We start from the raw sequence: 23,566 nt of genomic DNA on the forward strand, positions 1-23,566 counted from the left end.
TTTGAAAAACTGAACTCAAAGTCCTGTTTTGTCCGTTATCATGTCACTTTTGAAACATGCTTACATGACTGCTATCAGCAGGTCTCTATTTCCTATTACCATTAAACACTTACACAATCATTAATGGACCATAGTTCAGTGTAATGAGATGGTGACGTTTCATTGTTGACATTAACTTCAAGTACATACAGAACTTTGCTATGTTTTTAAGTTTGAACATTTTTAAGTACTGAAATGATTTTTCTAAAGGTATGTCTAGGAAGGATGTTTTTAAATAGACTTGAATAGTTTTCGAAAAAATCACGTAACAATTTCATGCATATAAGTTTAATAGCAAAGCTATTAGATCATTTTACATAATAATGTTAACATCACCGAGTTGGAGCATGTAATCCCATGTTAATATAATACATTACATTAAACAGTAAAGTCAACGATGACTATATATGTCAAACTGTCAATATGACTGGATGATTTAATTGTATAAGGGGTTTTAAGTTGCTTCTTTTTTTGGAGGCTTTGTACATATGTTATCAGTTCATATAGGGAGATATGTACGATGCTAACAACCCTGTTCATAACTTTACACACTTGGTGTACACAAAAAGGGACTTTTGACAAGGGTCAAAGTCCTTAAGGCTGTCACTACTTGAATATCAATGGATGGGGGTGGCTGGGGGGCTTATTGATTAGAGAAACATAATCTCCCTCTTTATTATCTCCAAGTCAATTAAAGCTAGATATTAGTGCACTATCTCACAGGGGAGATAGTGTGACTGTGTCAGCCAATCTTCACCTGTTAGTTATCAAAGTTATTAAAGCAGCTTACGCTGTCCAACCGTTCCAGGTGGTGATTGTCTGTTAGAGTCCAGGTGGAACCGAGAGCAGGGACTCAGTCTACCCCAAAAGCACTGGCAGAGTGCAGTTAATATGACTATTTGAATTACATTGGGAGGATCATTGCACTCTACCGCGGATAGAGAGGAAGACTGGCAGGAGGGCCGGCTTCTGGTACCGAAAGAGGAGAAAGAAGAGCTCAACACGGAATAACGGCCTGCAAGAGCCAGGGCTGGATGAGAAACTAGAATTCATCATTATTCAAGAGTCAAGTAACATACATCTCTGACAATTTCCCTGTCAGAGATGGGGAAATTGAGGGTGAAATACGCACTGATACGGGAATGCATGGCAGAGTTCATTGGGACCTTTGTCTTAATGGTAAGTGAATTACAGTAACATTACCGTGGTTGATTACATTGATATCTTGTATTATATATTGTTCCATTCCCTATTTAGATGACTCTTAGCGAACCTGTCCCTTGAGAGTTAATTCTTATACTACCTCATAAATAGAAAGCTTCCTTGTAGCTCTGAGGTTGTATGGAAGTTTAGCATTATATGTGTCTATTTATATTAAATGAGTGACATTAAGGGTGTGTGGGGGGGAGGGGGGGTTTAAGTGGTCTTTTGTATGTATAGTATGAGTGTGCGTGTGTGTGTGTGTGTGTGTGTGTGTGTGTGTGTGTGTGTGTGTGTGTGTGTGTGTGTGTGTGTGTGTGTGTGTGTGTGTGTGTGTGTGTGCGTGCGTGCGTGCGTGCGTGCGTGTGTTTGCTGTGTGTTTGCTGCGTGTGTGTCTGTATATTTGTTCACAAAGTGATATTTGCAACTATAACTCTTTCTGCCAAAAGTTGGTGTTTTGCAACCAGAATAGCGTTTTTCCAGTCTGTTAGCTCTACAGTTGTGTCCCAGAATTACCCAACTTTACCGCCCCTGACCCCATCGTTATCTTTTCTCCTGGTTCCTCCCGGCTGGCAGATGTTTGGCTGTTCGGCAGCAGCACAGGTCAAGACCAGCAGAGAGACCAGAGGCCAGTTCCTCTCAGTTAACATGGCCTTCTCTGTTGGGGTGATGTCAGCAATGTACCTCACCATGGGCATCACTGGTAAACATACATCAAAAACATCTCTTTGAATTGACTGCATGCCTCTGCATGAGCCAATTTAGATGCAAGACCATTCCATAGTCAATTCTGAATACTCAGGCCATCACTTCCATGATTGGTTAGTTATTTCCATATTTCCTGTCAATCACAGGTGCGTTAAAGAGGACACTTCTCAATGGAGTAATGTTGGGAGTTCTATTTCATTCTTACTGACTGCCAGAGGAAGTGCTTAACACTGGATGTTATCCATCGCGCATGCGCAGCTCGAGTATTTAATATCAAAAAAGTCACACATGACCGGGGATGACGTCGGGGCGCCCGTCTATATAAGCCCACGTCACTCTCAAAGATGTCCCTTGTATCTTCTCACAGTAGCGAGAAGAGTTTAGTACGGAATAAGCTTGAATAAAAGTAATATTAGCCGGTGACTCTTGGCTGGTAGCCCTGCAACCGCATGGGTGGAGCCACGGATTCGTCCTCCAAGGGCTGCGATTAGTCACGTACAGCTTTGTTATGAACGCCGCATACCGGTCTTTTCGCCGGTGAGCTCGGCTCACATTAGCGCTAGGCTAACACAGCGTCTTCACCAGCTGTAGCGGCTGCTAAGGTAAGTATTCTCTCTGTGTTAGCTTTAAAGTTAAGTAAGATAAGGGGATCCTGTTTTCGGCCCCCGCCTTGCTGCATCCGAGATTGCCATTACCGACGTTTGCTGCCTTTTGTGCCTTTTTAAAGCGTGTGCTCCCTTGTTTGGAATTTAAGAGTAGAAGCTCCCCATTGTGTTTAGGGCTAGTGGGTAAATAAGAAAAAAATATTAATTTGGAAAGAAAAAAACAAAACACTGTTTTAGTTTTGAGTTTCTTATGTTGAGCAGTTGCTGCCCTTTTGTGGAATTATTACTGTCGGGTGCTTTCACTCAGTAGTAACTACTTCACTCTGGAAAAATACTATTTTGGATAGCTTAATTCCCCCAACATGTTAGGCTCACATGGTTGTCGCACTTGCATGGCTCCACTGCTAGCCCTAGATGGTCATGATGAATGCCCTGCATGCCTCGGTGGGGTCCACCTGAGGGAGGGGCTGTCTGAGGATCAGTGTATGAATTGCAGTTTCATGCCACATGGGCTGAAAGTGGCAAGACTAGCCGAGGTGGAAGGACCTCAGGTTGAAGGCGAGCTTCCCCTGCCTCGAAGAGAACCAATGGTACGAGTACGGTCCCCACCCAGGGCTGCCCCGCCCAGGAAGAAGGCTAGGAAGGCTGACGGTTATGCTGCCAAAGTAGACAAGCTAGTGTCAGAGTTCGGTGAGATTAAGAGTTTGCTCTTTAACCTTCAGCCAGTTAGGTTAGCGTCAACCCAGGGTTCAATCCCTCAGGTTGAGGCTCCAACTACACCAGAATGGGACGGAGATGCCCTGTCTACGAGGGCTTCCTGTAGCCAGTTCTATGAGGACAGGCCGGGACAGGGCGAGGTATAGGCTTCTACCCAGGCTTCTGGAGACGGCTTCCAGCATGTAGGGAGTGGATCTAGGGCAGGCTCAGAAGCTTCCCCGGCCATGGTTAAGCCAGTGGTCCGACTGGCACTGGCACGCTTAGGGTTGGATGAGGCTCCAGCAGTAACTGCTCCAGCTAGTGCATTCTTTAGGCGTGTCCCGCCACAAGATATTAATTCTATATATATTGAGGAGCTTCAAAGATGCTGGCCAGACCCCAGATCTCTATCTCATCACACCAGTGACAGCAGGGCCTTGGCTTCAATGCAGAATGCTAGCAAGCATGGGCTTCACTGAATGCCAGCTCTAGAGCCGACCATTGCCCCACTCATTGTGGCACCAGAGGAGGTGTTGCGGCCGAGTGCTCGCTGTCCCAGGCCACAGCGTCGCATCACTGCTGACCTATTAACGAGGTGCTATGACACAGCGGCACGTATGGGCCATATCGGAAACTCCTTGTCCCATTTGATACTGGCAGTGTTCCAGTCCTTGCAATCATCCAGTGCAGATACTTCAGCACAGAGTCTAAGTGACACCTCTTTGCAGGCGTTTGCCTTCATGACCAGAGACCTTGGTAGGCTGATGTCGTCACTTATGCTGGCTCACTGCCAGGTATGGCTGGCCGGCAGGTATGGCTGGCCGGCAGGTATGGCTGGCCGGCAGGTATGGCTGGCCGGCAGGTATGGCTGGCCCAGTCTCCATTATCAGAGCCATGCCGGAGAACCCTCCGCACTCTCCCCGTAGTTCCGTGAGAGCTGTTTGGCACAACAGCACAACAGGCCTTGGATCGTGGCATCCAGGCTAACCAGACACGGCAGCAGTTTGCTAGCCTTCGGGGAGCTACATCTCTACCGAGACAGCAGCCTCCACAAGGTTATGGCACCAATCGTCCTCTGCCACCAGCGCGTCCTAGTGGTTATCTCAGGACCTCACCAGCTCCTGAGCGACCCTATCAAGCCCGTCGGGCTCTCACAAGGCCTGCACCCCAGGCACAGATGGGTCGGGGTTACCCCCCCCCCCCCCCCCCCCCAGGCCCCCAAGAGGACATGGGGGCAGGTACTGACGGCTCAGGTCCGGGCGTCGGGCGCCTCGCCCAGCAGCACCTCATCTGCTCGGGAAGTTGCACTACAGACCCTTGGATGGTGGCCACGCTTTCCCAGGGGTACAATCTCCAATTCCGACGCCAGCCCCCAGTTTTCAGGGGGATCAGACTGACTACAGTCAGCGATCCCACAAGGCAGGAGGTATCCACCCTCCTGGAGAAGAAGGCCATCGAGATCGTAGATCCTCAGACACAGCAAGGTGGGTTTTACTCAAAAAAAAGACGGTGGGTTTCGCCCTATACTCACGAGGGCTGAACAGTTTTCTGAAAGTATTGCCTTTCCAAATGTGGCCGTCTCACGGCAAAGCTGGTTCACATCAATAGATTTAAAGGATGCTTATTTTCACGTCCCGATAGCACCACATCACAGGCCATACCTGCACTTCGCATTCGTAGGGCGGGCCTACCAGTACAGGGTCCCATTTGGGTTATCACTAGCCCCACGGATCTCCACAAGGTGCATGCGGGCAGCGCTCGCACCAATGCAAGCCACCGGAATGAAAATCCTCCCTTATCTGGACGATTGGCTTATTTGCGCTCCAACCCGGGAACGGGCAGAGCAGGACACCACAGCCCTCCTAGGCCATATGGTCTTACAGTCAACTATGGCAAAGGTTGTCTTATTCCCAGCCAAAAGGTACTGTTCCTTGGCATAACCCTGGACTCCGTCCAAATGCTTGCCTTCCCGTCTCCGCGGCGGGTAGAGGCCATACTCCAGATCCTCCTGCATTTTCGGGATGACAGGATAGTAAGGTACAGCCTCTTTCTCCGGCTGTTGGGAATGTTGACGTCAGTAACGTCAATAGTGCCACTGGGCCTCCTCCACTTGTGGCCGTTCCAAGTTTGGATCAATGGCCTCCACTTAGATCCGAGGTTGCACGGATCCAGGAAAGTCAGGGTGTCCAGTCAATGTCTCCTGGCATTACAACCCTGGAGACGCAGGGCATTTCTTGCCAAAGGTGTCACACTGGGTTCGATCCCTCATGCCACGAGATGGTGGTGACCGATGCTTCGCTCTCTGGCTGGTGGGCAGTGTGGCAGAACAGGGCGGTGTGAGGACTCTGGAGTGTGCCGCACAGGAAACGGCACATAAATATGCTCAAGCTCCATGCTATTCATTTAGCGCTCCACGAATTCCTTTGAGGGGCAGACATGTTCTGGTACGATGCGGCAACAAGTCAGCTGTCTGCAATGTGAACCACCAAGGGGGCACAAGGTCGGCTCAGTCATTACAGGTTGCACAGCTACTTCTTGTATGGGCTCTCCCTTACATTTCCAGCCTCAGGGCTATGTACCTTCCAGGGCCACAGAACACGGTGGCAGTCTTTCTGTCATGCCAGAAACCTCTGTCGGGGGAGTGGCGACTCCACCGACAGGTATTAGAGGCAATATGGAGCAATTATGGCACAGCCGAGGTCGACCTTTTTGCTTCAGAGTCCACAACACATTGCCCTCTCTGGTTCTCTCGGTCAGAGATGAGTCCGATGGGACAGGATGCCTTGGCACATCCATGGCCACATCAGCTCCTTTATGCCTTCCCACCATTTCCACTGATAGGGTTAACTCTTGCCCCAAACTGGCCAGGGAGACCTTGGTTTCCAGTAATGTACAGGCTGCTGGATGGAGATCCATGGTGCCTGCCGAAGAGGCGGGACCTGCTCTCACAGCTGGGAGGCCACATCTGGCACCCTAGCCCAGAGTGCCTGCAGGCTGCAGCTATGGGTTTGGCCCTTGAGGGGCCTGATCCACTTATAATGGAATGTGACCAGGAGGTAGTTCAAAACATCATAGACTCAAGAGCTACCTCCACCAGGGCACTTTATGCTAACTGGTGGAAGATATTTGCAAAGTGGTGTGAGGCTCAGAGAGAGGTACCGGAGTGTTCCTCAGTGCCAATGATACTGCGTTTTTTGCAGTCCTTACTGGAAAGGAAGCTATCTGCTTCCACTTTAAGGGTCTATGTGGCTGCCATTTCATCCAGGCATATTAAGGTTGATAGCCAGACGGTGGGGTCTCATTCTTTGGTGACCTGATTTCTTAAAGGAGCCCAGCGGAGGAACTCCCCACGGGCTGTCAAGGTTCCCTCATGGGACCTACCTCTGGTACTTGGAGCCCTCCGTCTCTCCCCATTTGAGCCCCTGGATCAGGCGCCACTGAAATGGCTGTCGGCAAAGGTTGCCTTTCTTCTAGCGATCGCGTCAGCCAAGCGTGTGAGTGAGCTTCATGCGTTGTCAGTGAGTGAACAGTGCATACGCTGGAACTCAGATGGCACAGGGGTGGCGCTGTGGCCTAACCCATCTTTTTTCCAAAGAGATTGCCTTCGGCCCACTATAATCAGGTCATAGAGCTAGCAGCTTATGGCCCCTCACACCCACCGGATGAGGAAGCTAGCTCAGCAGAACTACTCTACCCAGTGAGAGCCTTGAGATGTTACATACAGGAAACTGCTGGTTTTCACCAGTCTGATGGCCTGTTCGTCTGCTACGGGGGCCCGAGGAAGGGGCATGCGCTGTCCAGACAGAAGCTTTCCAAGTGGGCGGTGGAGGTAATTGAGGAGGCATACAAGTCAAGAGGACTGCCTTTGCCTCTTAACATCAGAGGCCATTCCACCAGGAGTGTCTCCACCTCTTGGGCAGCACTACGAGGAGTGCCTCTAAGTGAGATTTGTGCAGCGGCCTCCTGGGCTTCAGCGTGCACCTTTGCCCGATTTTACAGGGTCAATGTAGCTGCTTACCACGCAGTGGCTGCAGCCGTTTTTCAGGAACCCTCAGGCCCTTCCTAATAGGTGGGTACAGGATTCCTCGTGACTACGTTGGTAATAGTCATCCAGTGTAAAGCACTGCCTCTGGCGGTCAGTAAGAATGAAATAGAACGAGAGTCACGTATGTAACTACGGTTCTTTGAATTCTGGATGACCGCCAGAGTTCTCTGTCACTCGGAATCTTGCGAGAAGATTCTGAAGGGACATCTTGGAGAGTGACGCTTGCTTATGTAGACGGGTGCCCCGACGTCATCCCCGGGCACGTGTGACTTTTTTGATATTAAATACTCGACCTGCGCATGCATGATGGATGACATCCAGTGTTAAAGGCCCACTATGCAACTTTTTTAGCCAAAATTACATTAATTATGCTGGTTGAGAGTTATTCTGATGGTTCTGCAACCATTTCTGGGTCGTTTGGTGGGTGTGTCATTGCCCCATGTCACCTCTCCAAGGAAAAAGCGCATATGCAACTTGCTCTGTTCGGACCGACACAATCCGGATGTGACGCAGCGGAAGTATCCAATCGCGCCTCGAAAATGTAGTCAGATTGTAGTTTCGAAAATGCTTTACGGCACAGACACACACCCAAACATGGCCGGGCTAGATATAAACAGCCAGTTGCGAGGCAATTGTTGCATTCATCATGGATCATTCGACTGATAAGGGACCCAAGAGGCGACTGTCGGTGGAACAAAAGAAGAATGGACCAGAAAAGAGATCAGACACGAGTGAAAGGGGAACTATGCAACTTTTTTGGCTTGATTTACCTTAATATAAAAGGCTAAGAGTCATTGGGATGGTCCTATTATACATTTTTGTTCGATTGTTCGTTGTTTCGACTCCCCCTTCCGCATCTTGGCGGAGAAAAGGAATATGTTTCTGCCGGCGACCCGCCGCCCACTCTCGCGGGAGTCTCGGGTCTCGCGAAGTAACGAATTGCTTTACGGCACAGACCCCCAAACACGGAACCGGCTCGATATAAACACAAGTAACTAAGGGATTGTTACATTCATCATAGATCAGCCGACTAAAAAGAGACAGAGAAACCCAATGTCGGAGGAACAGAAGAAGAGAAAAGGGAGACTGACCGACAGAGAGGCCAGACACGAGTAAACGTTGGGCAAGCTTTTCAGGAATAGCGTGAACTGAAAGAAAAAGAAGACTGCAAATCAGACGCCGACTTGGCCGTGTTGCTTTTGAAATTGAAAGTACCCTTGGGTGAACTTTGTCTTCGTGGTATTCTTGATGTTGATAGTCTCTGTACAAATGTCTTTGCTCAACCATTTTGTTGTGAGCCCTGTAAAAATTGCTTTCGCGACCTTTTTGTTCTGAGCCCTGTATGTTTCTAGCTTGCTTGGTTGCAACAATATAAACACCTTTGTTTCCATGGGTGTTTTGCTGTTCGTCTGTCTCGTCCCCCAGACACAGACTGAATCCCCGAATCCAGGTTCTTGTTTATTTAGATGATTATGTTGGCCAACACTCTTACACTGATTGTTCTGTTCAACCTAAGATAAAACAATTATAATCTAGGACATAAATTCTCCCCGTCAACCATAAAAAAGGATGGATTTATGTTTATTGCAATACAAATACACCTTTTAACAAATGTATAACCTTGCCTACACTTTATGAACATCTACTTCGGACATGGCTCCACGCATTCGCAGGCTACTTTGAAAACAAATGCACATGGCTCGCGTAGAAGTGCATGGGGAAGGGTCGTCAACGAGTTGTTACGACAGTGTTGTAAAATATCTACTACGAAGCTGTAGGGGGCGCTGTGTAGAGAAATGTGCGTGCCAAAACCAAGAAAACAGCGAAGAAATGCCCGAAGTTGCATAGTGGGCCTTTAAGCACTGCCTCTGGCGGTCATCCAGAATTCATAGAACCGTAGTTACATACGTAACTCTCGTTTTTTCTTTGTTTGTTTAGTCTTTCTCTTTTCCGCTGTTTTCTGCTCTATTTTCAAGTGTTTAATCACGCCTACAGAACCGCGAAAATGGATCATCTAAAAATCCAATGAAGAGCATGTTTCCAAAAATGAATAACAAAACCCTCCTTCCATGATTCAAACATGACATTTTTTGTTAGAATTTTTACTTTTTCTACCTCACCTGTTTTTAATATTTGTTAAATATGGTTCATCTACTTGTTCTTACTTGTTCTACCTCACCTGTTTTTACTATTTGTTAAATATAGTTTTTTATATTGAAGTTCAATAAATGTTCCTTTTTTTAAATTGAGACTTGTAACATTTATTATCAGTGTAATTTTTATGATTGAGGGAGAAAAAGCAGTATCGGCTCTAAATATCGGCTGTAAATATCGGCTCAAGAAAATCTGTATCGGCATATCGGCTAAGGCTGATGAAAAAATATCGGTATCGTATCGGCCCTAAAAAATCTGTATCGGTCGATCCCTAGTTAAAATAGTAATGTACTATTGCCAACAGCCAACAATGATTAACTGGTGCTTCAACTGTCAATGTTCCAAAAAGTAAACATTGCATAATATTATCCTACTCATTCTGCTGGCTCACACTGTGAGATGTAGTTATGCCATTATTCAACCAGTGCTGGCTCTGTTGCCAAGCCATTACAAATATGGTTTCCTCCTTTGTCTCAAGGATTTCAATGTTGCGTAATTGCAACACTTCAACTATGTTGTTACTATAGATACTAAAGTTATGCATGTGACTCCTGGACTCAATAATTGTGAAAAACATGTCTCTCACTCTCTCCTCTGCTGTATAGGGGCTCATCTTAATCCTGCTGTGAGCCTGAGTTTTTGTGTGTTGCGCAAGGTTTCCTGGACCCGGCTGCTTCCCTACTCTCTCTCCCAGGTGATGGGTGCCTATGTGGCATCTTGCCTTGTCTTTTTGGTCTACTATGGTGGGTTTTGTGTAAATATTACTTTATACAAATTTGCAAAGGAAAACAACAGTAAATGCACAACAAATGAACAATATTTGAAACTGTATTAACGGTGGACCTTAAAAGGTGTATTCTTACTTGGTACAAATCACTGGATAATAAATGAAAAATAAATAATATAAAGCAGGCCTTGGCACTAGCATATGGAAGTTAAATTGTTGCCATTCATGAATTGCATTAGACCTGCACTCCTGGTCTATAAAGTTTATCAAGAATCAAACGTGGCCCTCCACAAGTCAATTCATCCAGGAAATGTTTGTGTGGTCCACCCTTGGTGTTTGAATTTTATGTTAATGATTTGACCATGATTACATGATAATAGCACAGCCATTTCAGGCTGTATTTATTTTATTACTATAAACCTTTTCAGACGCCATAATGGAATTTAGTGAAGGTGTGTTAACTGTTTACGGACCCAACGAGACGGCGTCCATCTTTGCCACATACCCCTCAGAATATATCTCTCTCGGCAGAAGTTTCCTTGATCAGGTCAGTTTGACATTAGATAAGAGTAATAAGGTGGTAAAATTGTGTGATTGTTTTGATAATAAGCAATCCCGTTTCGCTAGCATTGGACTTTGCTAACGGTGTGTGGTATTGCCTCTTCCCAGGTCGTCGGGACAGCCATGCTGTTGCTATGTATTCTGGGTCTGGGGGAGGAGAGGAACACACCGGCGCCCCCAGGCCTGATCCCCCCCATCGTGGCGACGATAGTCCTGGGTATAGCCATGTCAATGTCAGCTAATTGTGGAGGTGCAATAAATCCTGCGCGAGACCTGGGACCACGCCTCTTCACACTTACAGCAGGCTGGGGCGGAGAGGTCTTCACGTATGTTTCAAACACGATGAATCAGACATCTGCAAAACACACTCTAAACTAATTACATTAAATATATTTGGGCATGACCCCTTCAATTCTCTTATCAGGTGTTACAATTACTGGTTCTGGGTGCCGCTGGTGGCTCCCATGATAGGAGCTGTCTTGGGGACTCTGACGTATAAGGTCTTCATTGAATGGCAGCTCCCTGACCCGGACCTCCCCTCGGACCTGCCCATCCCTCCCATACCCACCAAGGACTGCAAGGAGCTCCAGGCAGCTATGGGAAATGGAGTAGAGTTGAAGACGGCCCGTTTCTGAGCCCAATTTAAACTCAATATGAACGAATGAATCCAAATCCATGATAAATGAACTGCATTTATGCAGTTCATTTTGGCTACTCAAACCACTACTCATTTAGAATAAGTGCTTCACCATCACCTATTTATCCACACATCCATACAATGAAGACAATGTCAATGATGCAGGTGAACAGCCAGTTATGGTTAGGAATCTTGCATGGGGTCACCTCAACACTTCAGGAGGAGCAGGGGATTTAACGATCAACCTTATTGACAGAAGAAGCTTTAACATCGGCCTGTGACTACCCTATGGCTCTCTAGTGAGAAAAAGCAATAAAACAGCAATGTTGTTTTTGAGGATCTACTTGAAAAATTGCAAGATGCAGATAATAGATAAAGATTGTACTCTGCACCGGAAGACATGAACAAACACACACACACACACACACACACACACACACACACACACACATACACACACACACACACACACACACACAAACACACAAACACACACAAAAACACACACACTCATATACAAAAACACACAAAAACACACACACACACACACACACACTAAACACGCAGAGAAACCCACACAGACACACACACTCACACATATCTATATACAAACACTCAAACACACACAGACACATACACACCCACACATACACACACACATACACACACACATATACACAAACACACACAAAAAAACACATGCGCACACACAAACATACAAACAAAAACACACACACACACACATATACACACAAACACACACAGACACACACACTCACACATATCTATAAACAAACACTCAAACACACACAGACACACACACATTCACACCCACACACACACACACACACACACACATAAACACAAACATAAACACACACACACACACACATATAAACACAAACACACAGACACATAGACACACACATACACACAAATGGCATCCTGCCATCATTGTTCATTTCCTCCATTACTCTCCTAAAAGGTGCAGTTTGACTGTGTATATAATATCTATTTATATAATATATATAGGCCTATTGATTACACGGGTCTTCTCAATGCCGTGGAACGCTCAGTTCACTTGCATGGGCTCCTTCGGCGGTTATAATTAGTAACCGTGAATTATCAAATATAATTCACCGTTACTAATTATAATTGACCGCTGTTAGGAAAGTGGATTTTTTTGCCGTCATTCGGATTAATCCGCAAGTAGGCTACTCGGGTAATTTATCATCCCCAGCGACGTCAACGTCTTTGGTGGAAAATTTCTCTGCTGATCAACACTACGAATGCTGGTTACAAATAATTTGTAAAAAGACACACCGTTTGAAGTTGTTTTTTGTTTTGGTAAGTAGCCGTGTATTAAGCAGGATAATGTATGGAACATCGCCGGGCAGGCATTATCGAAAATAAGACCCTTTATGCGAATCAAGAAACCTCCAATTCGCGTCGGTTTTCGAAATGGAATTTCACAATCATTACTATGTTTTAATTAATGTAGGGCCTATTATCACATGAAAATAATAATTGTTGTGTTTTCCTCAAATTATGAGTCCTTTAAATATATTTGTTTTCAATGAATATCTTCTGGCACCACACACCAGTAAAGGAAACCTCAGCATTCCCTACAACGTTGTAAATGGAGGGTTGAGCATTCAGTTACTGGACTCCTTTACTGTGGAACCAGCTCTCCCCATGGGTCAGAGAGGCAGACCCCCCCCCCCCCCCCCACTCACCTTTCGCACCTTGTAGTTTGGCCTTGGCGTCTCGCAGTCTCTCTGTGTTTCCATATATTCTCCACAGCTCCACCCCCAGTCTGAACCAACTGCAATTTTTCCCCTTGGTTTTCCTGGGAGTTTTTACTCAGTCGATGTGAGGGTTTAAGGGAAGAGGATGTTGTTATGATGCTCATGCTATGTAAAGCCCTTTGAGACAAACGGTTTGTAAAAACGGGCTATAAAAATAAAATTGCCTTGCCTTGCGTAACCCGCTTGGACTCTAATTCATATTCATGCTACTAGTTTGATCATTGAATGACTACATGAATAGAGATTCTTATAGAGGTCTTATAGTCAAACGGTATAGGGTATATACACATTTTTATGTGTTTAGGCCAGTTATGAGATCTAGTTAACATCATTAAAAGTCATTTCCAAACACATTAAAGAAAAGAAAAAAAGCAGTTTTGCAGCAGTAGCACACTTTTACTTAAACAGAGTGGGATAGGAATCAGGTTAACAAAACATCTAAGAACATCTAAGCTGTCTAACACATTACCAACGCAACATTGAAACATCATAAAACATCACAAAAAAACAGCTGGAATACAAATAGTTTGCTTTGTATTCCAGCTGGCCTGTTATGAGCAAATTTCTATACGTTACTATAGATCCATTCCAAAACATGTTCCAAGTAGGACAACGCATAATGCATCCTGGAATGAGTGAAGCTTGCCTGCTGACACATTAAAATGACTGTCACAACTGCCATGAGCAAAACCATTTGTACATAGTGTAGGCTATTCGATATTGAATGAAGTAGGTTACTTTACACTCCCTGTCACTGTACAGAGTAGACAATATGATTTGCTTGTACAGCACCTTAAAAAACTCACTGTAGCCTATATTCATAGGCACACCCAGCCTCGCTTTCAATATAACACGCACTCGCAATTCTGTACACCATCAGTAAATAATAATATGAAAACAATATACAATATCTTTCAACAAGAAAATATAATTTGTTTACTTTAAATGGATAAAGGTCAACAAATGCGCAATTTTCAGCTGTCAGAAATGTGTTGTGATCACTTGTATTCCTCATAGCTCTCAGGCTGTGAGGAAATCAGCAGCCAGCGATCGCAGGTCTGCTCTGCATGTATTAACTGTGGCTAAAGATCAACTGCACTGAAGTCATCATAACTTCATAAATTTTCATTTTCAAATGATTATGAATACTATTATTGTTATTTGAAGCCGTGTCAGTCTTGACTGTGGGTGGTGTGGTCCTCTGTGTCTGCTAGTGTCTATAATACAGCAATATTTTTGTCGACATTATCAAACGGAAGAACTTTTATTATGAAGAGCACAGGGCAATGAAGCACGCTAGCCAATAAGAGGACCCGCCCACCGGCGGAAACCAGATATTGAGTGGTAAATTCGTTTCGCTCAGTAAGAAACATGGTAAGAACCAAAAAACGAATAAACGAACTGAAATTTAGATTTTCGTTTTCTTGTCAAAACGAAAACACGAAAAAACGGCTTGTTTTCTGGTTTCTGCTTGCGTCAATTATTCCCAGAAAACAGAGTAATAAAACGTACCTTGCTCTGCAATCTGCAACCTCACCACTAGATGGCACTTAATCCTACACACTAGCTACTGATCTTTAGCATTGATGTGACCATAGAAGCGCACATCTAGACATATTAGCTCACAATGGAAACCTTGCTGTATTTATTGAACATTGGAGAGCTAAAGGACAGGAATGCTTTTGAATGTAGGCTTTTAATAGCCAGTACTTGAAAAGATGTTCTTAACCTAGGAAAACAAAATATATCTATAGAGGTAATACAAGCTGTTCTGACAATGTGCAGAACTTTGTGTATCTAAGGATAATATAGCTTACAAAGCAGATTTATTAATATCAATGACTTTCATATGCATAATGGGTGGGCTTCAATGATAAAATCATGTAAAAGAATTTAGATTTTTATTTGTGTCCTGGGTATGAAATCCTATATAACCAATCAATAGTATGGAGTGTCTTATATTACACATTATATCATGACAATATATAGAATATACATATATATATATATATATATGTATACATGGAAAAAAATGGATAAAACCTTTGTCAATCAATTACTGGTTTGACTTTGCGCTGTGCAGCTTTGTCAGCTTTGTTGCTTTATAACAACCAATGGGGCTGCAGGGGGCCTGGCCAGCATTACTGGCCAGGCCAGTAAGGGCCCCTGCAGATCATTGTCATTGAGGATTAGGAACCGTCCCTAATGTTGCTCTATTTTCTGCATCAGGTAAGCCGCCCGGGTTCAAGGTGACCAGGGTTCATGTCAGTCCTGGAGTGTTTCTGGGGTGCCTCCGCGGCCCCCCGTCTCGTCCCTTGGACAGGAGTGGCATTGTTGTGTGTACTCCTTCTAGAGAGAGTGCTCATCCAATCCTGCAACTGGAGACCGCTGGGGCTCTGGCTCTGGGACAAAATGGCTGCCCTGAGAGATCCGTGGCGCTGGGGCCGGTCACCTGATACCCGGGCCAAGGGCAGCCGGCCGCACATCCATGGAGAACAGGATCCACACCAAAGGGAAGACCACAATGCTTAACATTTATTTTCAGATGTGTGTTTGTGTTTAGATTTCCTTGTTACCACTGCCTCCCACTATCATAATCAACCTCAAGATAAACACAGTCTACTTGTGTAATATCTTTCCGGTGCAGGTGCTCAAAGCAATTCCAATGTTTATCATTCTCCCATGATGCACTCTGATGGGGATCAGGAGCAGCTCTTGCGCAAGAACCCTTTCTCTTCCCCTGCCCTCGTCTCTTCCTTCTTAGTGTCGTTATTGTATGCCTATGTCTCGCTGCACTCTCTTAGCAAAGGATGTGCCACTGTCGTACAGTAGGCTCATGTTGTTTGACCAACCCTTGCTGCAAATAACTGTGTCGTTATCAGTAGCACACCCAAGGGGGGGCCATGTGGGCACGGAAATGGACAGCCTATTTAATTACAAATTGTCTGAGACATGATTCAACAGATAGATAACACATTAAAACAAGACTGCTCCAATAATGTCATCCTAATCAGATAATAGGTAACATTAACTGTAAGGTAAGAAATCAAAGTAGAGCAATCAGTAGATTTCTCCACTCTCATAATGACATAGTTTAAACAAGCCAATACTACAACAGCAAAATATAATTCCTTTAAGTCAGTCATATCTTTTGGTTTTGTCTTGGGTTGTTGGTGTGGTTTGATGCAGCGACATTGACCTGTTAGAAAAGACAGACAGCAGAGGGCGATACAAGACAGAAATCATCCAATTACAAGAACCATAGGAGTAGAAACACTCTAATCTACTTTTAGGTTTAAGGTACAGAGTGAGGCAGCATCTCCCTGCGTGCTGTGAGCATCTAGACGGCGGTTTAACGATGACACATGTTTCTGCTAAAATCACTGACTGTGCCTTCAGCCCAGGCACCTCTACATCCACCTTTAAGGAGGGATTTATGTCAATCGAGCTAGGCATTGGTAATTGAGGCACATGCCTATCTACTGTAGCTGATGCGTTGGATGTATGCACACACCGCTCCTTCTCTCCTACTCCTCCCCTCACCATCTCCTCCTCCTCCTCCTGCCCTCATCCCCTCCTCCTCTCTTCCTCCCCATCTCCTCCCCTCAACCCACACCTCCTCCGCCCCTGCTCCCCGTCCGCTCCTCCTCTCCTCCTCCCCACCTCCCTCCTCCTGCTGAGCGGAACAGAAACGCGCTCACCGCCTCGCTACCCTCCCACCTCTGTGGCCTTACTACAACACACCTCTTATCATCGCCAGGATCCCGAACCACAACCCCGCCAAACTCAACATAGTGAGAAGGAATCAAATATGTCAACATCTGGATCATCTTCTACTGCACGACTTTAAACAAGGTATGATGTGTTTGATTGTTAAGCGACACTTAGTGTGCGGCGCCTCGGTTCTTAATTGTGTTTTGAATGGAGCGTCACTTCTTACATAGTGTCAATCACACAAGGACTTAACCATTGATGGTCTAATAGGTCGTGGTGTCTTCATAAAGAGTCTTCATTGTCAATAGCCTTTTCCGCTATGCTGCGCTTTTTTAGAGCTTCCGTTAATCATCAAGAGCTTATTACAACAGATCAACACAATTATAAGATGCATTATTATCATGAAATCCATGGTAAGGATGGTTTGATGATAACCTTGGTCAAGCATTACCAGGTCTTTATTTTAACACGCTACTTCTACAAAAAGAAAAAACGTAGCGACGCTGACCAAACTATACTGCTAGCTACAGGACCACCCTTTTAGTCCCGAATCACGATCGTTACTTCCATACTTCAGAGCACTTTTTTTTTTTACTTTGCAATGTAGGTATACACAGGTATACAACGAATCCTTTGTTTATGCTTATCTGTGTTTTTCATTTGTGATAAAAGTAAATTGGCAACGAAAGTTCAGAAACCACGTTTCCCCAAATTAGGACATGTTTACAAAGGTCTCCACTTTTCTCATGCGTTGTGCTTAATACATTATTAAGAGTTTGAAAAAAGTGCTATGATGAAAGGCAAATCAACTGCAGGATCTATTGGGCTATATAAAGCCTTATACACAAATAAAGTGTTAGAATATACAGTATAGTGTAACAGAGAAGAGAGAATAAACTGGAACTGGGAGAACGTTTGCAATGGGTCGTCAATAGATCGAGAATGCATATAACTTAATATAGGTGTATTATGAAGAGAAGAGAAAGCCAGAATGATGCAAGCAGGGCAATGCACCTGACAGCAGAATAGACAGCGCCAGCCTCTGAAAGATGATCCTCACATAGGCTCACACATAACGAGAGCTGCACTTTCTCTCAGAGGGCTGGGGCTCAGCACCATGTGCATCTTCCCCACTAGGTTACAACTCAGGGAAGATGTATATCCCTGGATACACACACACAAACACACATCCACACACACACACACACACACACACACACACACACACACACACACACACACACACACACACACACACACACACACACACACACACACACACACACACACACACCACACACACACACAAACATATATGTACAAATAAATGCTTGAATACACACAGTGACAGGCTCCCCCACATACACACACGTCTCTACACTCTAGGGGTCGGCTTAGCTCAGGAGGTAGAGCGGTTTCACTTGTAACAGGACGGTTGCTTGTTCGATCCCCGGCTCCTCCTAGCCGGGGATCTGTCGAGGTGTCGAGGTGTCCCTGAGCAAGACACCTCACCCTAACTGCTCCCGACAAGCTGGCTGTCGCTCTGCGTGGTTGTCTCCGCTGTCGGTTAGTGTGCATTAATCGTTGTAAGTCGCTTTGGATATAAACGTCTGCTAAATGTAAATTGTAATATACACTTTAGTTGACTGGAGAAAACATCTTGTCGGAAAGGTTACGATTTTGGCAGCCGCGAAGAAAAAAGGAAAGAGGAGAATCTTCCGGATGGAAGTGCAGTATTAGTGGGTTAAGCAGATGCATTTGAATATTCTTTGTCCAGAACAGACAGTCTGTCCTCGGATGTTAAGTCCCAGAGAAACGGATGAGAGCTCTCTGCTCAACATCATTACCTCATTAGGGCTCTTCCAGCCAGGGGAGATGTGTGTGTGTGTGTGTGTGTGTGTGTGTGTGTGTGTGTGTGTGTGTGTGTGTGTGTGTGTGTGTGTGTGTGTGTGTGTGTGTGTGTGTGTGTGTGTGTGTGTGTGTGTGTGTGTGTGTGTGTGTGTGTGTGTGTGTGTGTGTGTGTGTGTGTGTGTGTTTCTTCTGCATCTGTTTTGGTCTAGTTTCTGTCGAGCAGCTCAGCAAACTGTGACATAGTGTTTTCCTCAGAGAATGTCAATTTCCAATGGGTCACTTCCTGGTCTGGAGTTACTGATTGCTTATTTGTTGTCATTGGTAATAGCTGCACAACAATCTTATTTTTCCTCAATCTCCTAATATTGAACAGGTTACATGGGGGCTGTCACTAGTGAGGACCCACTGTACATTGTCTCTCATCATAGTGAACAGGGTATAAGGTGGCTGTCACTAGTGAGGACCCACTGTACGCTGTCTCTCATCGTAGTGGGCAGGGTCCACACCAGTCCTCAATTAAAAAAAAAAATGCAATGTTACGTTAGACTGAACACGATAGTAATCAATAAGATTGTTATTTTAACCAACTAAAAACTGCATGGAACAATGGTACCCATGTAAACAGTGAGGGATTGCTCAACGTCAATAAATTTACGGTGTGTGGAACCGACATGGTCACCCCGAGTGGGATACGGATTCATTGGACTGGAGAGTGTGGACAAAAACGAGAGGTGGCAATTCCGTTAGGAAAAATATGTTTTATTTCCTTAAAAAAAAAGTCCAAAAATAAATGAATGTTTCAAAAAGCTTTTAGCAACTTAGCACTTAGCAAAGCATAGCATACTTTAGCATAGCATAGCAAAACTTTAGTACTGGCCTCCCATCAAGCCAGCACCTACCCTCACTCATCCCCAACACAAAATGAGACACCCCTTATATAAGCAAAAGAATTAGTCCCAATTGGACTACTACGGCGTATTTAAAATTCCAACAATCAGTTTCCTGATTAGGGAGCGACAGTGAGAAGGGGTTTCACTTTCTCACATTTCCCAACAGGGTGGCATAACATAAAGTCTGCTGCTCCAAGAGCTTACGCACGGCGGTTAGGTATGACCCCTCCGCCCGATGCTTGGTCCCCACCATTGCCTAATAGCTCTTCCTCCTCCATCTCCAGTAGATCACCTCTGGACAGCCTCTGTTCCATTCTGCGCCAGATTCGACCTCGTCCTCCCTGTCCACCTCTTCCTCGTCGTCCCCCAAAAACGTGGGGTGGCGATTCAGCTTGGAAAAATTAGTGAAGTTTTATTTCCTTAAAAAGTCCAAAAATGAAATGATATTTCAAAAAGCATTGAGCAACTTAGCACTTAGCAAAGCATAGCATACTTTTAGCATAGCATAGCAAAACTTACTGGCCTCCCATCAAGCCAGCACCTACCCTCACTCACCCAAACATAAATGGCCCGTCAAGCCATACATACCACTAACATGGGGGAACATTTCCTGGCCAAGGCTAGATGGACTGACATACTGCCCCCTACTGCAGCATAAGTACAATTCCAAAAATCAGTTTCCTGATTAGTGAGAGACAGTGAGAAGGGAGTTCACTTTCTCACATACGGGTTAATAGTTATTGGGACCTTGTATCATGGTTGATATTTGACATATAGGCCTACATGATCATTGTTGTTTAAATGGCTAAATAATCCCACTACTGAATTTAGGTTACTACAGTTTTAACCATGATAAATATCCTCATCCTTCACAGAGAGTCGAAAGTTGTATCTTCATTTATGTTGAGATCTTGTTATTACAGTTGTAAATTGGTACGGTAAAAGGCCTTCTCACCTTAACCTAATAACTTGTATCTTAATGGACAAATCAAAATCAAGATGAGTCGATTTATTGAATTAGTATAACATATTTGACAAATATTTGATATTTGATAATTAGAGTAGGTGGAGAGGCAGAAATTCACTTGCAGTCAGCACCTTTTAACTTGCATCACTGATTGACTATACATTTGTTTTTTATTATATTACTGTTTTATAAGATAAGATTGATAGACAGTACTTTATTTATCCTGAATAATATTATTGCGCAATAGTTACAGTACAAAGAGTCACATATAGAAGAGAAACAGCTGGTGCAATAACAATGACCAATGTCTTCAATGACCAGGATTTACTGACCACGGCCAGGGCTCATGTGCATGTGTATACCCTGTTCACTACGATGAAAGACTCTGTACAGTGGGTCCTCACTAGTGACAGCCCCCATATACCCTGTTCACTACGATGAAAGACTCTGTACAGTGGGTCCTCACTAGTGACAGCCCCCATATACCCTGTTCACTACGATGAGAGACAGCGTACAGTGGGTCCTCACTAGTGACAGCCCCCATATACCCTGTTCACTACGATGAGAGACAGCGTACAGTGGGTCCTCACTAGTGACAGCCCCCATATACCCTGTTCACTACGATGAGAGACAGCGTACAGCGGGTTCTCAGTAGTGACAGCCCCCTTATACCCTGTCAATTATGAGAGACACTGCTGCATTTTAACGTTCTGTCATTGTTGTAAAATAGGTCAACCTGATATCAGAAGTGAAAATGAAAGCAGTGTTGCTTTTTAAAGAAAGTATTTAAAGAACACACACATCAACACAACGTTCAAAACGATTGTTTTTCTTTTTTGAACAATGTTGGATATTCCACCAATATTCACCCTCTGAAATACAGAGATGTGACGTGGGGCCCTAAAGACGCGACCACCCATCCCCATGTGTCGGAGCATACCTTACCTGCTGCACTCCTCTCTCTAGAGCCATAGTTTGGTCAATCCTTCTAAATAGCAGCCTAACGCAATTGAACCCGGTATTAAACATGCATCAGAATGTTCCCATTGATATAGCATTCAATGTGCAATAAAGCGTAAGTGTGCAAGTGTATCTTGTTAGTTCTACAATAGAGAAAAGCAGGTAAAAGAATAAACTCTGGTGTGGGTGTAACCGACATAGACTGTACAAGTACAGTGAAACTAACATGTCTTTCTCCTCCCTCCTCCCTCCCTCCTCCCACCCTCCCCCCTTCCCCAGACAGTCCCATGGGAAATAGCGGAAGGTCGGCGGCAGAGTGGAGATGTTCTCAAAGAGGCCTCCTCCGGGTGAGTTTCTCAACACACAACGCACAGAGAACACAGAACACACACAAAACACGGAACACAGCACACACACAAAACACAGAACTCGCACTGCACACAAACTCGCACAACACAACACACAGAAAACACACAGAACACACAACACACAGAAAACACACAACAACACACAAAGCACAGAACACGCACAACACACAACACACACACAACACACACACAACACATACAACACACACAACACATACAACACACACAACACACTCAACGCAGAGTACACGTTGAGGAGTGCGACCGGCCCTCTGTGCCCCATAACTGAGGGTCATTATGTTCTTGGGGACCAAGAGGGACACATGTTTGAGGTAAAACCGTTACTGATTTACTGTAAATATTAGTTTTTATTCTGTACTATTGTGCATTACACCAACCCAAGTCCCGGGGTCCCTAGATATTCTGGTCTGGACACATTGATTTGGCATAAAATATCTTTCTACGCTGCTGAATTTATTCTGCGGGAAAGAGCAATGGAAGGGAGTGTGTTGGGGGGTTTCCACATCTAGCCTTCTAAGTTAAGATTTGTAGAGCATAAATCCTACCGCTCTGTAAAAGTCTTGGAAAGACTGGGATGCTGGAATAAAACTTGAGAGATGGAAGGATAGATAGATGTCTTGATGGATAGAATATTATATGGATTCAAAGATAGATATCTGGATGGATGGAAGGATGGCTGAAAATCTGGGTGGATGTGTTTATGGTAGGATGGATGGATAAACGTCTGCATGGATGTTAGATGTGCTGACCTAACCCCCTCAACCCATGGATAGAACCTTTAAACATGTTTCAAACAATCATATAATACTGGACTTGGTGGGTTGTTATGGTCGTTTCACACACATATCAACTATTTTCATGCTAGAATATGTGCAGCGGTGTGTGTTTGTGTGTGTGTGTGTATGTGTGTGTGTGTGTGTGTGTGTGTTTGTGTGTGAGTGTGTATGTTTGTGTGTGTGTGTGTGTGTGTGTGTGTGTGTGTGTGTGTGTGTGTGTGTGTGTGTGTGTGTGTGTGTGTGTGTGTGTGTGTGTTTCATTGTAAATGGGTGTTGTATAGGTTCACAACCTCATATTGACATGTTTGTGTGCGAGTACATGCACCCTGCATGTCTGCCTCTCTTTTGGCGCATGTATGCTAGGGCGCCTGCACTGCGCTCACCACTGCAGTGCTCCTGTCCCATTAAACACATCAGAAACTGAAGTGCTGTTGGAGCCATCTTGGCTCTACGGACCGGTGTACCACCGTTTCCCTGACTCTCCCATGTGCCAAGATGGACACCAGTTTCCTTCTTTCAGTACTAGCTCTCACAGCCTCGCAGAGGCAGTTGCCATGACAACATGGAAGGCAGCTATTGGGTTACATCGCTAGTGATCCCTGGGTATCTGTAAATACAGAATGCCTAAACATTGGCCAATAACTATGTTATAAATGTGGAGCCCACTAAAGACAAATATTCTGTTACCCACTTTAATGTAAAATACAGGTTTTGACATATGCACATTCACAATATCATTCTAGAGGATGTAATCTTAGACAGCATCTTTGCCAGAGCGTAACAGGAGAGTGGAGCTGCCAGGGACAGGTTTCTGGGCATTACACAATGACATTGCTACA

At 44.7% G+C, this 23,566-nt stretch overlaps 2 protein-coding genes across 3 annotated transcripts in view; both read left to right on the forward strand.

The window, feature by feature from the left end:
• Positions 1 to 670: 670 nt before the first annotated feature.
• aqp10a (aquaporin 10a) lies at positions 671 to 11,873 on the forward strand. 2 transcript variants are annotated; one of them, XM_030369667.1, is made up of 6 exons: positions 671 to 1,218; positions 1,816 to 1,942; positions 10,053 to 10,190; positions 10,603 to 10,721; positions 10,844 to 11,061; positions 11,160 to 11,873. In XM_030369667.1, exons 1-6 carry the CDS (start codon positions 1,144 to 1,146, stop codon positions 11,368 to 11,370), a joined length of 888 nt encoding a protein of 295 aa, XP_030225527.1. In that variant the 5' UTR covers positions 671 to 1,143; the 3' UTR covers positions 11,371 to 11,873. The 2 variants fall into 2 exon arrangements, with proteins under 2 accessions (XP_030225527.1, XP_030225528.1); XM_030369668.1 differs by lacking the exon at positions 1,816 to 1,942 and having other exon boundaries at positions 672 to 1,218.
• A 4,935-nt stretch (positions 11,874 to 16,808) lies between these two features.
• The window catches only part of atp8b2 (ATPase phospholipid transporting 8B2), a 47,557-nt gene continuing 40,799 nt past the window's right edge, over positions 16,809 to 23,566 (forward strand). Inside the window, exons 1-2 of the mRNA XM_030371520.1 lie at positions 16,809 to 17,035; positions 21,842 to 21,909. Of these exons, the coding sequence (XP_030227380.1) occupies positions 21,885 to 21,909 (25 nt within the window). The 5' untranslated portion in view covers positions 16,809 to 17,035; positions 21,842 to 21,884. The remainder of the gene's footprint in view (positions 17,036 to 21,841; positions 21,910 to 23,566) is intronic.

This window comes from Gadus morhua, chromosome 11 (assembly GCF_902167405.1).
Source record: "Gadus morhua chromosome 11, gadMor3.0, whole genome shotgun sequence".
Lineage (NCBI taxonomy): Eukaryota > Metazoa > Chordata > Actinopteri > Gadiformes > Gadidae > Gadus > Gadus morhua.